The following is a 17774-nucleotide window of genomic DNA, read 5'->3' as shown; positions in this document are numbered from 1 at the left end:
ATGAAAACTCCTGCAAAGCTCACTGAAAAACTTGACACAGGGAGACGGGACGTGCCCAAGGAAGCAGTTGGAGTAGGGAAAAACAATGCAAAAAAGGTAAGTGAAGACCTAATGATTGAAGCAGAAGCTGCAGTAAAGTGAGGAAATGCAGAGCCCTCTGCCAAATGACAATCTGCAAAAGAAGAAATGGGCGAATCGAAAGCAAAATGGCAAACATCCTCAGATTTAGGTAGAACAACATGGAAAAGATAAAAAAAGTCAAAGGAACAGGACTTCCAAACAGATTTGGTTCCACCTTAATATAACAGCCAATGAAATATGCAAACTTAGCCAAGATATCATTTATATCACTCCAATAGAAATGTCAGAACTACGAGCTGCAACTGAGCAGATGAAAAACAGTAGAACAGCAGTCAAAAATTCCTAGCATTAATACTAAAGGTATGTGACACCCACCACTTAAAAGAAACCATGGCAGAGCTCGGCAGTAATGCCTGAGAAAGAAAAGAGATCCCTCCAGCACACTGGAAACACAAAATCGTTGTCAAAATGCCCCAAAATGGGTTGGGAGGAACCATGATATATGGAAATGAGTTAGGAGCTGTATTTAATCTGAAAGTTTTCTGCAAGTGCTGGGCCCCATGAGGTAAAAGGAGCTGTAGATGGAAAGTTTTGGGAAAAGTCTGGATATAGGCTCACCACTGTGTAGACTAGATATTATACATCCACTTAACCCATTGTAGATGTACGCAAAACAAATCACTGGCTTTCAAAGCTCCCAAACCAGCCTGGAGAAATCTTTGTTATGGAGAGTCTTTTGGTCTCAAAGAAGCTTGGCTGCTGTTATTAATCATGATACTGAAGAGAAAAGTGAAGTGCTGTGTCAGAGAAAGAGTAAACAGGGATTTGGCATGAACAGTGGTTTGACAATAGTTGTGGATTGACAATAGTTGCTGAGATGACCGAGACTTCATTGCTGATGTGCTCCTGAACAACAACTCCAAGGAGAGACGAAGAAAAGCAGAGCACCTGAAAAAGCAAAAACAAATCAAGCAAAGCTCAGATTCAATTATGCCAAAGAGATCATCCTTAAAAACTGGCTTCTCAGTAGACAACAATAAGAAGATAAAAATTTTTCTTGAGTAGTACAGTAAAGCTAACAGAAACCACAAGGAAGATGTGAAATTAAGAACAAGAAAGATATCTCCACTATTCACTCAGCTTAACATAGCAGTCTCTCAGAGACAAAAGGAAAGGAGGGTGTGTAGAAGAAACCTTTAAGAGGAATTTTTCCCGGGGAAGGCAGATACCTGACCTCATCTTCAGAAGAGACAGAAAGGATTAGTGGTTACAGAGAAAGCAAAGCTAAAGAGACAAGTTTCCATACCGAGCACCAATATTGTTTATGAGAAGACGAATGTCCCTCATTAGATCTCATTATCTAAATGTGTCGCAGTGTCCAAGTGCTCACAAGTTCTCAGCAAAAGAAAGGAAGGGTAAATGTTTACATGGTTGCTTAGAGTACATGCACCCTACACAGATTGTTCTTCGGAAGATATAATAATAATTATACTAAAATTTTCAACCTTTCTGGCCAGGTGATGGGACACAGTTGTTATGTCATGGCTGTGACCTCTGATCACACCAATTTTATGTGCTCTACATTATCTAGTAGTTCCATGAAGGGTGTAGACCACTGTACAACCTCAAGTTGACTGCACTGCACATGAGCAAAACTAAATTCCTGAATGCTTTGAGATGCTTCTGGGAAAAGCTGGGGGCAGATCACAACCAGAATAACACATGCAAGTTACTCCTTGCTGTTCTCTTTTTCTCTATGCACCTGACTGCAGGGTGGATATATTTATCTCGTGGCAGCAGCACACTCCATGTTGCTACCTTTTTGTGAAGGCCTGTAACTCCTCCTTATTCACATGGCAGGCTCATTTTCTGGTTATAAAATATTTCCAGATCCAAATGACACTTAAATTGCAACTATTGTTAGCTGACTGTTGTCTGTGTTGCTCCATCAGAAACAATGGGAATCTGCTTCTTCTCCTGGAGGACACTCTCATAAACACACTTCCCTGATTTCTTCACTACAAGCAACTGACAGGGGAGCTGCCATACCTTCACGTTGGCTCTTCAGCCTTTCCTTCACTGCTTCTCAGCCAGCTAGGCTGCAGAGCTTTATTGTCATGTATGCACTCCTTTTGCGTCCATCTCACTTCTTTTCCCATCCGTTTTACAACATGGCATTTTTGAGTGGTTTTCTGGATAATTCCCCAGATCAGATTTGGGATGTGATGCTCAGCATGTCATATTCATTTTTGCAATAATTTGAGTGCACCAGGGTATTCAAGTCCTTATCGACACATCGACATTTGTAACAAGGTCCATAGTTTGGAGGAAGTTTATCTCAACCCTTCTGCTGGTGCTGCTTACCACTCGGGGTCTAAGTTAGCAGCAAGTTTAGATTCTGGCAGAGTTTGCAGTTTGAATCAAGGATTCGAGACTCCGCTGCCTCCTCCAATATGGACAGGAAACATTTACAGATGCTCCCAGTAGAGTCTTCAAAGGGTGAGGCAGGAAAACACGTGGTGCACATGTGGACTTGGGTGGGGGGTGGTTCTGCTGGGTGGATATTTTTCCTCTGTCAGCTCGTTGTGATACAGACAACAGTCCCTGAGGGAGCAGCGGGGCCATGCCTAGGAGTGCAGGCTTTGCTTGTGCTGTAGCAACAGGCAAAGCCGCCGTTGCAACTGTTTGCATGGCTAACAGCTATAAGCCACAGCTTGGCCTTAGTGGGACAAACATGGTATCACAAGGAAAGGCGGGCAAGTACTCTAATGAACATTCCCTTGGCCCTGAATTTTGGCACTTTGTGGAAGCTTGTGCAGCAGAGAGAGAAAGAAAGGGAACTCCTCCTGCTTTGCTTCGCTGATTTTTGCCAAGGGCTAATTATCACTTATACATTGCAGTTGTAGAACTGATTGTCCCAAAGTTAATTAAATTCTTGCAGTCCTTAGAACCCCAAGCAGTTGGGTTGCTATATTTAACCATTGTATTTAATCAGTCAGTAGCGGAAGGAAACTCTTGTTTAGAACAGAATATGTTCTGAATCACTCACTCAGCCTCTCCTTGTATCTTTCAATACCAAAGTAAAAACTCCATCCAGTTTGCAAGCAGAAGTCATGTAAAGGTCCCTTTTGCTTGTTCTTCATGCAAACACCACAGGAGCCTACATTGTTTGGCATTCATGACTCTCTACTGAACATAATGTATACACAATAATTTTGTGTCTCTGGCCCATCCTATGCTTGAAGAAGCAAGCTGTTCCTTTCTTTCTTCCTTGACATTTGGCTCAAAGAGCAAAGCTTTGCCTGTTGCATGCATGCAGAACTATTTCTTATGTATTCACATGACCCTTGCTTATTTTGCACAACACAGTTTCACAAGGAAACTTTGTGCCATGACTGAGTTGAAACAAGATTCCAAAACAGCAGGAAAATGTGAAAACTACCCAAGTGCCCTAGCAATATTTTCTATACTCAGTCAAAAAGTGGGAAAGTTAGGAAGAGGTTAGAGTTACTAGCATGAAGAGCTATTGTACCCAGCAGAGCGCTGCACGTCCTTCTTTATGGCATGTGTCATTTTCCTCCAGCAAAGAAGCCATCCCTTTTTCTTCCTTTCATCAGCTAAGAACGATAGTATTTTAAAGAGCATGTGCATTAGCCAAAATTGTCTCAGTATTCTCAGAAGTGGGAAGAGGAAAACAAGACCAAATTTTTCATGCGCAAAAAAGTTAGAAGTCTGTTTCTCTGGACATTGTTTGTCTCAATGATGCAGTCACTTTGGTATGAATCTGATTGATTTTATGAGCAAAGGAACAAAATGTTGGCTAATGTACGCTACTTCTATTGTGCAGCAAAGTAGAGAAAATAATTGTAAGATGGCTGCTTCTCAGTTACACAGGGTGGATCTTGAGTGTTGGCTGACAAAAAATAATAATTTTTTCGCTAAAGCATCCAGACATGACTCTAAGTTCAGACCAGGAACAGAAGAGGGAGAAATGGAGGTGACACATTTTTCATGTTCCAGAGTAAAGCTACACTCCAAGTGAAGAAAGGATGGGATAAGTTTCAGACTTAGTTCCGCGGTAGGGGATAAAATGTCTTGTGGGAACTGTGATATTCTGAGATTTTGCATCTGGTCCACAACATTTTTGACATATTGGGAAAATCAGAGTTGCAAGCAAGTAAAACACAGAGTGAAGACGACTTGTGCCACATGGGAGGTCCATGAGTAAGAATGAGCTGTATGCCTTCAGCACTGAATTACGAGCAGGTCAGAGGTAACAAGTGTGACAAATCACAGTTCCACAAGTGCTTTTCATGCTATTTAACGTCCCGCTGCTGCATAGTTCAGTGAGGACATGGAGAAACTGAACAACAAGTGGATGCAGTGGGCTTCCCGCTAACTTCAGCACAGATTTATGTATGGCATGGAGTAATATGTAGCCTCAACACATTTGAGTTGTGTTTGAGAAAAACCCTAAAGCATCTGGATGCTTAACGGATCCTTTAAGTCTATGGAACTGGGTTGTGGATGAGACATCCAAATCCTTCCTTGTTGGGCTTTTCTATAAGGCTAATTTGGCCGGAAGCACAAATTGTTCCTATCTGATGGGAAAAAGCTCCCTTCTCCTATTTCATATCGCCATCTTGAAGTTACTCAAAATATCTGGAAAACCCTGGGAGAATTCCATATTTCCAGCATGAGAGGTCTCTCCTTTGAGTATATTTAGTTTCTTCTTCTTATGAGAAGGCCAAATTCCTCTTTACTTCCCTGCGTCCTCTTCCTCCAAAGATAATTTAAAGTCTTTCAGAGTCTGAGAAACATGAGGAGCAAGTAATTGCAGCCTCTATCTAGGAAATGTTTCAGAGACAGAGTGTTGAGAAAACTGTTAGTATGAAAATAACAACCTCACCAATATACAAACTCACAGTCCCCAACTGAGCAGCTTCATGACTGACACATTCTGGAATCTTTCTTTGCTCCCCATTTATACCTAAAAGTTTATAGCCAGAGTTCCAGTCATATCAGATGCTTTTGCAAAAACTCTTGCCAGAACCAAGTTGGTTTATTTTTAGAAAAGAACTGTTCCATTCAAATTCCCTTGCCCTGCATGTATGGAACCAACCTTTTCAACAGAAATAGCTTCTACAAAACCAACACCCCTTTGGACTAGTCTGGACTTAAGTGGATAGAGGGACAAACTGTAAATTAGAGATATGGCCCCTCCATCCTAATCTCTAGATGGAAGTTTTCCCTCAATACCAAGAAAAAATTACTCTGAAGATCCAACTCACGTTCCCCCTACAGTCAAGAGAAAAATAATTTTCAACAACAAAATCAAATTGTGCCAAATAAAGGCATTAGATCAAGGGAAGGAGTTAGTTTAATGATGCTGGTGTTGATAAGGGGTTAAAACTTCCACACTTTTCTGGAGTGAAACAGTGAAAGCAGGGGCTTCAGGAATTAAAATTCTGGGGGTTTAATCTCCTGCGTTACATAGGAAAGGACATAATTGCTTGCAGAGTTGTTGAGACTATATAAATCCAGTAGAAAGTTAAGTTCTTTGCACGTTTGATACCAGTGCTTTCAAGAAGGATCTCAATAAGTTGTTGCAGTCACCCTACAGTGAAGAGGTTGAGAAACAAGTACAAAAGAAATGCAAAGCCTACACCAGAACTTTTGTGTCAGAATAGAAGGCTGTATGAAAGGTGATATGCTGGAATCTGTGGCCTGTCCAGGCTTTCCTCAATTTAAAGATGAGGTTACCAGTAATCTTCACTCATATAAGCCATAAAGGTAAATGATGAATCTCTAAGCATTCCCATCCTCTAGTATACCTACAACAACTATACCTAATGTTAGAGATATCTTGGTTTTCCTTTAATTTGACTTATAAAAATAAAAAGGTTGGCTTTCAGAGAGGTACGTGGGAGCTTCCATGTCTTAGGTAAGTGTAAAGGCAATGTAACTTTTTGCTGTCAGATTGGCAGAGAAGCAACTGAAAGCATTTTGCTCTGAAATTGCGTGCAGACACATCATAACGATCTTAATCATTTTTGCTTTGGAGTGAGAAGACAGCTTTAGGAAATGTAAAGCAAATACTAGAGCCAAGTCTTTTGGGATTTTTGCCATTTTTTTCCATAATGAAGCTGTTTAGCCTTTTCCACTACTAAGGATGTACTTCAGGGCAAGTTTTGTCCTCGTGGAGTTAGGTACCACCATCACTTTCACTGCAGTTTAAAAGCACTACTTCAAGTCCTGGAGAAACTGTGTGGGGAGTTATTTATGGGGAGCATGTACTGTGTCCATAGGGCACTCCACAGCTTTCCATGCACCCCAGACATGCTTTTAAAAATATCATTTTTCTGCTCTGTGATTTTTCACTTTCCTGGATCCCCCATGGCAAGGAGCTCATTCTCAGACATAAATACACCATCTTGGAAGCTGCCACAGCTTAATCTTGTGGTTTTCTTAGAATATCTTCTTTAAATTTTTATAACTCAGATGGAAACTCAAATTCAAACCTATGATACCAAGAAACAACTTACTCTAAATGCAACTTGAGGACTAGTCAAGAAAATGAGTTGGGCAGAGTAATTTCTGCTCAATAGATTCCTTTTATTTCTCATTCCAAACCCTTAACCAAAGAGTCTACCTTCCCATGATATCCTTACTGTCATTATTCTCCTTCTGCTTTAATGTACATGGAATATCCCTGATCTAAGATTTAGCTCAGTGATACCCAGTGGAATTTGTATTTCTGTCTCTTGGAAGCTAAAACCTACTGTCCTGAATTAACTGCTTGTTCCTTGTTGCTGCCATAACTCTTTAGATCCCACTGTACTAAATAAAAAAAATTAATCCCAAACTCAGTATTGCATGGCTTGAAGCAGTACCCTTCAGAATAAAGTTTCTAACTGTCCTACTTGAAGGACCTTTAGGCCAAAGATCTATGTTTACTGTGGCCTACACTTACAAATGCCACTCATAATTTTTTCTGTAGAGTTTAGCCTTCTGTTTTATTGCACTCTCACTCCAACCCCATCCTTGGGTCAGGAGTAGATTTAGGAATCTTGTGGAGAAGGCTCTCCTAATCTTGTCATTGAGAAATCCAGTGGCTATTGTCCCCTTCCTAAATTAATCTGGAGTCCTCTTTCCCCTGGCAAACATTTCTCAAGCATGAACTCAAAACCTAACACCTAGTTTAAGCTCAGACTTGCCTCAGTGACATTCCTAATTTTATCACCAACAAAGCAAACAGCTTTTGACCAAAATTTATGCAAGGCAACTCAGAGTACTATATTGAATATACTTAGCTTCACTGAATATAATCCTTATCTTAACCCTTAGCCATATTCACAGACAGAAAACTATGAGAAGTTTCTCAGAATCTCTAGGAAAGAAATCTACTGTGTTAAATTTTGGGGGGTGAGGCTTGGAGGCATCTCAAAATGCCATTGTTACTACTTGTCTTTAACTTTTGCTTTAAGGAAAAAGTGTTCTCAGCCCAGCCTTACTAGTTACCAGAGTGAGACTTAGCATTATTCCTAGGGATGCACTTCTACCATGGAAAAATATCTTTAATAATTTCCTGTTGGTGTTCCAGTTACATTTAGTAGGGTTTAATATAGCAAAAACTTAAGCCTAAAGTAGGGTTAAGATAAGAATTCGAGGAATATGCTACCAGCTCAGGACAGTGGTTCACCCAGCCCAATTTTTTGGTCTTGAACAGGGACATAATTGAGGAAAGCATGCAAGCCTGGCCCCACTTTGCAGTCCATTCCTCTTGTACTACTCCCACAGCAAACCTGCTTGTGTTAGGAACGTTTGAGAGAAATTATCTATGCCTCATAGAGCCCACTGGCAAACCTTGCCCCAATCCCTTTTTCAAAATTTGCCTTTGTTCTCATTTAAGGAACCTTTTGATTTTTTAAATGCTTATGTTAATATTTTCCTTTTGAAACCTCATTAACTTCAATGGACTGTGAACTATGAAGAGCTTCATCTGCTTTGTTTTCTTTTTGAGTTGTGGCACACGATTTGTTTTGGCTTCCAACACAGTATTTTTTAGAAGCTCCCTGGCTGCTTCTAGAATTCTTCCTTTTTTCTGCCTTAGTCATTTTCATTTGCTTTACAGTTCGTTTCATTTTCTGCAGTTCCTTTCTTGAAATTGATCAGCTTTGAACAACATTTATTTGGCACACTCTCTTCTGCTATAACGTTAAACTTAACGCTGAACTTCTCAAATGGAGTTTCTGCTCTAGTTCCTAATTTTATTATTGTAAGGCTGAAGAGTTACTCTCTTGAGCTCGTTCTGTGTGTTTTCTTGCCTGTCATGCTGATTGCTGCTTCCTGAACCCTGTTCCTAAATTTACGGTTGTTCTGGAGCCAGAGAAACAGTATGGAACAAAATTGGTGATTTTTTTCATTGCAAAATCTAGTGACTGCTCTCATAAACTTAATGTGGACCTGCTTTGCGATGGCACACCTACTGTTGCTCTACAGCCCTGACCTTTGCAAGCTGCAAACTAATCTAAATTTCTGCCATACCCTAAGTAATGACACCCTCATTATTTCACTGAGAAATCTAATGTCACTTGTCCCAAAAATACCCTGTGATTCACTTCTAAAGAATTGATTTTGAGAGATCTTTACTGGAAAAGATAATTGGGGGACACAACAGAATGATTAAAGTTACCGAACACTGATATATAATGAAAAAAAAGCTAGGAAATATGATTTTATATACAGAAGGAAAAGAATCTTAGTAATTAAATTCCTGTAAGTTTTTAAATGTTAAGAAAGTTCACTGGTCTTTCAACAGCTGTATCTTTCACTTTTTCTAAAAGGAAACAGGGGTCTCCATGTACCTGCTGGTGAGAAGCTCAGCATGCAGTGAGCCTGACGACAGAGGAAACTTTTCCAGATGAGAGGACGTTTTTCATTGTCTAATCGTTATTATTGATTTGTGTTATCACAAGTGGTTCTACTTAAATTGTTACTCCTTTATATATATTTTTTTTTATTTTTATTTTTTTTTCCCATAGGAAGAATGTATCCATGTTTACCCCAATTTTTGTGTTTGTTCTGTGGTGTGCTGTAGCTGGTAAGCTCTTGTAATTCCTGTGTCTCCAAGCTCCCTGTGTCTTTGGTGCTGTCTACATACCTTGCAGAACAATAATCCTAATTTTCTCCTCGAGTAACCTCATGAATACTGTCCTTCGTACACCTGAAGTCCTTTATCCAATTGCAGTCTAATTCTCACTGTATAGCTTCTACTTTACTAAGCTGCAAATGCTTTATCCATAAACACTGATCTTGTGGAGACAATGCATGGAACAGGTTCTCTACATTTTCTTGTTAACATCTTCAGGAATTACTATGCCTAAAACTACATTAGGATTTTCTTTCTAGCTGCCCCCTTGCTTTGGTCCAGACCTGCTGTACTTTGATTATGTTGTTCTCATGGGTGATGGCCATTTCTGTTGTGACTGTCACTTCTTTGCATTTTCACTGCTACTGCACCTCACCATGTAGTGGATTTATTCTACACTCTTACGAGATCCTACACTGCTCTGTTGAGACCTGAGCCTCTTTCCCACGGCTACAGAGTAAATTTGTACCAGAGCAAGTAGTTGTTCTCTGTCGTCTAGATCTAGATGCCTCCTGTCTTGGACAAATGAACTCCTTTGAGTGACTTTAAGGGACAGCCAGCAGAAGGAACTCTGGCAGTACTGTGACCTGCAGTTTTGTGAAGAGGCACAGAGGAAGGACCCTAAAGGAGCAACTTCTCCACATAATTTTGCTGCTCTTTACCCAGTGCTCTCCTTTGGCAGTCCACCCATTAACTGCTGCAGAAGCCTGTTCTGCAGTCAGCTACCTGCACCCAGTGGATAGTTGTCATGAGCTTTGCAAAGATACCTTTGGAGCTGCCTTCATTTGGTGGTCTCACTTGGTACCAGATTGCTGTGGCTAAAATCAACACTTCTGAGTGATGAAAGCTTAGAATGCATTTGTCTTTGTTCTTTTCAGAAGTGGTTGGTGTTCTTTTTAACATAGCAATTTAACTGTTATCTTGACCAAAGCATTACCAATGTGGGAAACAGAAGACTATGTGGTCAAACTCAGTTATCTTTTTCTTTTTGAATTTCAGTGCTATTGGGCTCAGGGAGTCAACTGCTCAGTGCTGTGCTGTGCCAAATAATGCTTTGAAAGAGTATAAGCAAACACAACCCCTGACACTTCTGTTGACTTTTCCAGTAGCGCTTTGGGAAGGTAAATTTGCCTATATGTGAAAGTGGAGACTACTCAGTACTTCCAGGAAGCAAATCCTCTGGCACCACTGCTATACTTACAGCTGCCTGCTGAACAGAGTTACTGGGAATGGGCTGGGACTCTCCAGCTCTGCTGGAGAAGTCACAGTGTTCTTGGGAACACAGGTATATATTCCTGGATGCGCATGTGTGTGCCTGTGTGCACAAGGCAGGAGATTCACAACCTCCACGTTCAAACAAAACAAAAGCATACCTGACGCTCACACAGTGAGCCGCCGTGGAGTTACAAGTCTGAGCTAAGAAGTAATGTCACACTTCAAACAGTATTTTGTTGCTTAGTCCTCTGCTTTTTAGGTAGAAATACAACTTTAGATACCTCACATATTTAAGTAAATTGCAGCCATTCATGTATTTGTCCCTATCAGTCTCTATGAGGCAAGATTTCCCTTAAGCATTTCAGATCAGCTGACCTGTCTGAAGTGCTGTGACCTTTCTCACCACAGGGGCTGAATGCTTTATGCCTGTAATGTCACTCATCTCACAACCTCTCATGGACCAGAGCAGTACCACTGCCCCTCTTGCACAGGCAAGAGCAGGAGTGCTGGAGGGTAAAAGCCCTGCCTGACAAGTCCATGATGTAGGTGAGCACTTTGTCCGTATACAGTCCACTTGTCATCTTCTCTAGGTGCTGCATGGAGCCTCAGGACTACTGCAGCAGCATGCAGCAACCGAGCATATGTCAGATCAGGTTTTAGTGCAGTGGCCGAATCTGGGGTGGGAGGGGGTGGTACTTGAAAAAGTGTCGAAGGCTTGCTAGATATTTATTTCTTTCCTCTTCTTTCCAGGTATATGCATGAAGTAAGAAAAAACTGCATGCTGGCAAGGCTAACTTTGGGGGTAGAAGAGAAGCTCTTTGCAATTCAAGACCAGTAAAAACCCCTTATACCTGTTTGCTTTCTTTTTTTTTTTTTTTTTTTAACAAAACATTGAGCTACTGAAAGGACGCAGGAACCAAGTTTCCTCCTGCTATGTTCTTTTTCTCCCAGTACAGTTTCAAGATATTCTTCACAATAAACTGCTTAAGAACAATTGAATATCTTTCCAAACAACAAGATAGCGGACAGAGGCAAAGCCCCGTGTAGTCCAACTCCAGTGTGACCTTTCAGACTGAGCCTCCTCTTCACCCTGAAGCTCTGGGTTCCTCCAGTGTCAGGGTTCGAGTATTCAGAATTCATTTAGAAAACGAGAGTGTTTAGCCCCTAACAAACACGCCACACCATATTTATGCAGTCGGATGCAACAGGCATGACTGAAAGGCTGAAAACCCCTACGGTGAGGGACCTGGCTGGTGCTTTCAACACATTATTTAAAAACAATCTTTGCTGGTTTTGTAGCTTTGGGGTACAGAGACAAAACACAGCCAGTTAAAAAAAATAATATAAAATAAAATCAGAAAAGTGTCTGGTGAGGTTTAGGCTCTTTCCCTTCTATGCCGTACTCCTGGCTAACAGGATTAACTCACAAAGCATTTGATACCCTTGCTGCTCTGGACACCAAGAGCTGTTCCAATGTCAAACTGTTCCTGGGGGTTTCTCTAGGCCTCCTGACACATCGCCATAGATTTCTGCTAATGCAATAAGCCTAATTTGTTCCAAGCTGGGATCTTCTTCTTAATCCTATTAGTTTACTTTTTACTTCTCTTCATGTCATTACTGTACTCAGAAACCTTTAGGTTTGCAATAGTAGGGTCATTTTCCTCAATATATCCTATAATTTCTTTGGCCACATACAACATGAATATTATTTCACCTGTCTCCTTCAGTATAACAAATACTGCTCAAATCCTGTGGCAACCCTGCAAGAAGCCCTATTAAAACAGAAAAAGAAACATACTAAATAAATAAATAAATTATAGGATCCAATAAAATGATCAGAGTAAGCGCCTACTCCAGCAGTTACCTTCTACTGGCTGTTTGGTAGAGAGGCATAAAGACATTTACACAGCCAGAAAACAAACAAACAAACAAACAAAACCAATCAACCAAACCAAACCAAACCAAAAAAAACCCAAAACAACAACCAAAAAAACCCCACAAAAAACACACAAAAGCGCATGTATTAAGCACAAAACCATTCTGTGGTTGGTTTTGTCTGTTCCATCAGGTGTTATTTGGTAGGTCCTGTGAGATACATCAATGAGCTGTTGTTCTGCAGAGCTGTTCTGTCAGCTTATACTCTTGTAAATATCTCTCCGAAATGGTGGAGAGCTAGCTAAAATTAAAATCATATGTCTTTCCAGTTGTACTCAGTAAATGAGGAAAAAGGCATTCCTGAATCCCATTAGAGGATCTCTGTGGTATTTCAGACATCTTGAGATTGCTGTCGTCGAGCCTGTCCCTACTAAAGATCACTCCAGCACTGTAAGAAGCTCGCCCTTATGACTGTCATTACTGCAGTATTAATTGTCTTAGGAAACGGGCAGTCACAATGAAAATGAACACTCTCTCTTGCCCCTGCAACCTTGAAATAACAGGCTGATCTCCTGTAAATAACCTGTGCTGCCAGAGTCCTAGAGCCAGGGTGGCAGCCCACGGGGGTAGGGGCAAACCCCAGTGGACTCCCTGCCCAGGTGGAGGCTGCCAGGGACTCAGACCCATGTGGAGGAGAAAGCCCAGAGGACGGGTGAAATCTATCAGCAGGGACGAAGAAGCAACTCAAGTGTGAATTTTGGACAGACCAGTTCAGCACATGGTGTGAACCAGGGAAGTAAGGATGCAGAGGATATTAAGCCTATATAACCTGATATAACCTAATCTATTAGCAGTCACTACGAGAGGAAGTAAGGCTTTGAGTCCAGTAGGCAGAAATACATGTCATGCAACTCTCTCCTTTAGCCACATCCCATGAATTTTGTACATTTTCTCAGACTCTATCAGCTATTTCAACTTTCCAAATGTGCTAGCATCATTTGGTAAGTCACCTGCCATCTCATTTACTTACTAGCACCAGACAACAAAAATGGCTTTCACTTGCAAAATGATCCATGTCCGAGCAATTGCTTATGGTTATTGCAAGGCCACTGTGGACTTCCCACACACAGAGCTGCACTGCAGTGTGAGACCTTGCACCACACAAGGCAGCTTTGTGTCTCTGAGCTCTCAGGGGCTCAGGTCATGTCAGTTATTGCTTCCTGTATCAGTGCTGCTTCTGGGGTGCCTCGTCTCATGACAGGCATACATGCAGCTGCAACCTCGAGCCCTTGCTCTCAGCCGTGCAGAGCAGCAGAATAAAAAAGACTGGTCAATGTGGGTGAAGTGTTCCTCCCCACTCACCTCTGACTGCTTGACCTGCTGGCAGGGGAAGCAGTTTTCCTGGTAAAGCTGGGTGCTGCAGTCACTGAGAGTTATAAGCTGTGGGTAAGGATGGAGGGTGTGTGGTATGAGGGAGCAGTGCCCTCCCTGCCTCTCCGTGCACAGCCCTTTCCAAAAGGCAGCTGTTCCCATGGACACAGGTCTGCAAAATATTTCAGAAGAGGCAGTCCTCTTCCTCCACCCCACTGCCAATCAAGCTTCTCAGAAATCATAGAATCATAGAATGGTTTGGGTTGGAAGGGACCTTCAAAGCTCACCTAGTCTAATCCCCCTGCCATGAGCAGGGACATCTTCACCCAGCTCAGGTTGCTCAGAGCCCCGTCCAGCCTGGCCTGGGATGCCTCCAGGGATGGGGCATCCACCACCTCTCTGGCCAACCTGGGCCGGGGTTTCACCACCCTCATGGTAAAATATTCTTTCCTCTTGTCCAGCCTGAATCTCCCCTCCTTTAGTTTAAAACAATTACCTCTTGTCCTGTTGTAACAGGCCCTGGTAAAAATTATGTCACCATCATTCTTATAGACCCCTTTTAAGTACTGAAAGGCCACAATAAGGTCTCCCTGGAGCTTCCTCTTCTCCAGGCTGAAAAATAAGCTTTGGCTGTAGAAACACAACTGAAGGACAACCTCTGTCCCAGTCTTCCTTCCAAGGTGTCTTATTGAACCACAGTTCCCCTCTTTATATGTGACACTAATAGCTGCCATTGATAGTGAGTGGCTTGTGTGCATGCAAGTAATAAAAGCTATTGCAAATACAAAGAAATAAGAATTTTTATTGAAGGGTGTGATGCTTCCTCCTCATTTCCCCCAGGGAATCCAGTGTATGTTCTGGAACAGAAAAATGTTCCTTTCTGTCAAATTTTAGACACTAAACTACAATTTAGGTATTTCTTTTTTTTTCTTCTCGGCTGAAGGTATTTTCTTGCCTCAGCTGCTAAAAGTATTCAGCTAATGATTTTCTCATTAACTACCATTATCATATCTAAATGGATTCAGTAAAGACTTTCACCAGATTAAAATTGCAAAGCACATGTATTGGTTAGTCTTTCATCCCATATTTTGCTAAGCTTAAACAAGAGAGTGTACTTACGAAAGGAAGCCTGCAAGGCTGGAGTCACAGGGAATGTAAAACCAACGGCCACACAGACTCTAGATTACATACAACATTAAGAACAACAACCAAACTTTTAGAAAATGTTGATAATCTTTAGGAACATAAATTTTTGTAGAATCATGCTTCTTGAGGTAATACTGACGTGTTTCCTTTTGTATGTATTTTTCAACCAGATTATAGTGGAAATGTTTGTCAGGGAGCAGGGTGAGTGAATTGTCTACCTCATGAGGATCTTAGACCTCTCTGAGGCCATGAGCTAGTCCTGGGAGGTAGAAACAGCATCTTCTGTGTGGCTTTTTAATCTCTCTGATGCAAGGCTGACAGGCTCAGCACCAGTAGACAGGAGATGGTTGCAAAGATACATGGCAAAAACGTTCCATGGGGAAAGGAGAGGAAAAAAAGAGGTTTCAAAATGCATCTCCTTCCTAACCTAGAGTCCTTCACATGTGTATTGTAACTTCACTTTCTGGGAGGTATTGTTTGCATGAAAAATGTTTGTGCTGTGTATCACCTTCTTTGCATAGACACTATTTTCCAAAATGCAACCCTTTCTTCATTTCCCAAGTCTTGACATGATCTAGATACTATCAGTACCATGGCCCTCAGAGACATCATTGAACAGTATGCCATGCAGACCATATCATGGAATTACATCTAAGAAATCGAAAGTTCATTAAGGACAGTGAGAAGTGTCCTTTTAAAAAGAATGGCTTTTCACATTTCTGGAAACAAGAAACTGCACAGCTGAGAGAGGCTTGAATGACAGGGGTCAAATTCAAACTTAGACCTCAGTATCTCTACAGGCTGGTGGTATTTGGATGCAGAATTTTCCATTAGAGTATTGCTACTGCAGCAAACTCTCAATTTAGCTTCATATACAGCACCGAACACTCTCAAATCTCCTTTGAATGCAGAGACTTGGTCTGGGTCCACCTCTGTTGAGCGCTTCTAGCAAAACCTAAGTACATTGAGCTAGTGCTTGGTGAACCTCGTGTCGATTTCTGCCCTCTACTGGAAAAGAACCCAGTGGCACTCATACAGCTACAGCAAACTGGAATGGCAGATGCTGCCAGAAAAATATTTCCGCGCACGCACATGTGGGTGACACCACTTGTTTTTTGCCTTTGTGATTGCTGAACAGTTTCACCTGTAAAACCACTATTTTGGGTGATGATACAGGAACTGAAACAATCAGTGAAACTGTAAGTCTGAAGCACTCTTTCAAATACATATTTCCTCACGCCATGAGGAAAGAATAAAAAACACCACACAGTGTCATTTTTGTGTTACGTTGTACAAGTGTAATTTTTTTTCTTCTGACCCAAAATAAGAGGTGAGTCAGTCACATGTGGGTCACTGAAGCAAGTACCTATCCTTTCCTACTGAGGTGACATTCGGGAGACATATATCACAGGCTTCCCAGTGATTGCCAGAGTTCTTCTAAGTTATGTTTATCATTATGTGACTACAACGCTTGCAAACGGATGACAGTGGTTTGTTTGAGAGGTTTGAGAAAAAGGGAAGTAAATCTGATCAGGAAAAAATAACAGTGAGAAGGCAGATGAAACTATGAATGGTGCTGTAAAGTTAGATAAGACGAGTGAATAGGGTTGTTACAAAGAGAAGAAACTTCTAGCAACGTCCTTCAGAGGCACTACTACTCCAGGATGAGGAGAGCATCTGTAGATGTTAAGCTGCAGGTGCTCTGAGCTGTCTGTAACTCTCTCCCTCGCCTTGTCCTATTTGTGAGGGGTTTTGCTCTGTCATGTCTTGGTGCACAGGCAGAACTGGGCATAGGAATATTGAAGCAAGTGAAAGAAGCTACTAAAATGCTATGACAGTGGTAGATGGCTCATTTAGAGGTATTAAAGAGCACAGTGGGATGGACTGAGGCATATTCTCTAATAAAGAACAGGAAGGCATTGTACAGTGCAATACATACTGGTAGCCTAGTCAACTGAAGTGAGAATCTCAGTACCTTTCACGATCTCCCTGACTCCCCCTCCTCTTTGAACATTCAAGGATTGTTTTTTTAATCACAGGAATCTAAATAAAGACTAATATTTACAACTTATGTTCCTCCTCTCTCCTTTTTGTTGGTCTTGTCCACATGGAGAGCTGTGCAAGTATTGCTTGGCGACTGCTTTTGAGTAAACAATATTAAATAAATTTAGATCCTTTGTGAATGTCTAAATAAGAAGGGAGAGCCTCTGACTTATGAACTTTCTAATTCTCCCCTCACCACTTGGAATGGCCCCAACAGGACAGACAGGGCAAAACCCCAGCACTTCTAGACTGAACTTTTGTGTTTGACTCTTGCTTATCATCCTCTCCTCTTCTCTCCTCTTTCTTGTGGCATTCCCCCACAACAGGCTCAGGAAGCATCATATATTCAGAGCAAGAGTGTTTGGTCCAAGAGCAAGTATTCATTGCAAGGGAAACTGTCCCAATCTAAAGAACTGCTCTATGAGCAAACAGCTGTAATACACTTTCCTATTTGGCTTCAAATTGACATTATGGCTATTTACATATAGAATACTGTTTGTCCTGGTATGAATGTAGTGTGCTGCCAAAGAGAAAGAAAATAGCATAGTTTTGTATCTAAAAGTCTGAGTTGGTGTTTTCTGGGATCTGTAGAACCTTAGGCATTTCCTTTTTATTACTGTATCTTACCTTGCACAAACTACAGATTTCCCCGATTTTTTTGTTTAAAAAGCAGCTCCAATCAGCCTGCCTTCTTTGTGGCTCCTCACACTTCTTCCTATCAGCCCTTGGAGAAGTGAATTCTCTTACAGGGAGAATGAATAATTTCAAAGTAATTAGGAGGTGGGTGGTTAACCTTCATGAAATTTCACAACTGATGTCACTTAGCGTTAACCTAAACAGCTTCAGCATAATTAGGCCAGTGCTTCTGGCTTTCTGGTTTGGCTTCTACTGC

General features: G+C 41.4%; 1 protein-coding gene across 1 annotated transcript in view; it reads left to right on the top strand.

The window, feature by feature from the left end:
- LOC136002114 (atrial natriuretic peptide receptor 2-like) overlaps nt 1-17774 on the top strand; it is a 184365-nt gene continuing 166591 nt past the window's right edge. The window contains exon 1 of the mRNA XM_065656947.1: nt 1-96. Coding sequence (XP_065513019.1) covers nt 1-96 — 96 coding nt within the window. The remainder of the gene's footprint in view (nt 97-17774) is intronic.

Source organism: Caloenas nicobarica, chromosome Z (assembly GCF_036013445.1).
Source record: "Caloenas nicobarica isolate bCalNic1 chromosome Z, bCalNic1.hap1, whole genome shotgun sequence".
Lineage (NCBI taxonomy): Eukaryota > Metazoa > Chordata > Aves > Columbiformes > Columbidae > Caloenas > Caloenas nicobarica.
This window is presented reverse-complemented; position numbering and strand designations above follow the sequence as displayed.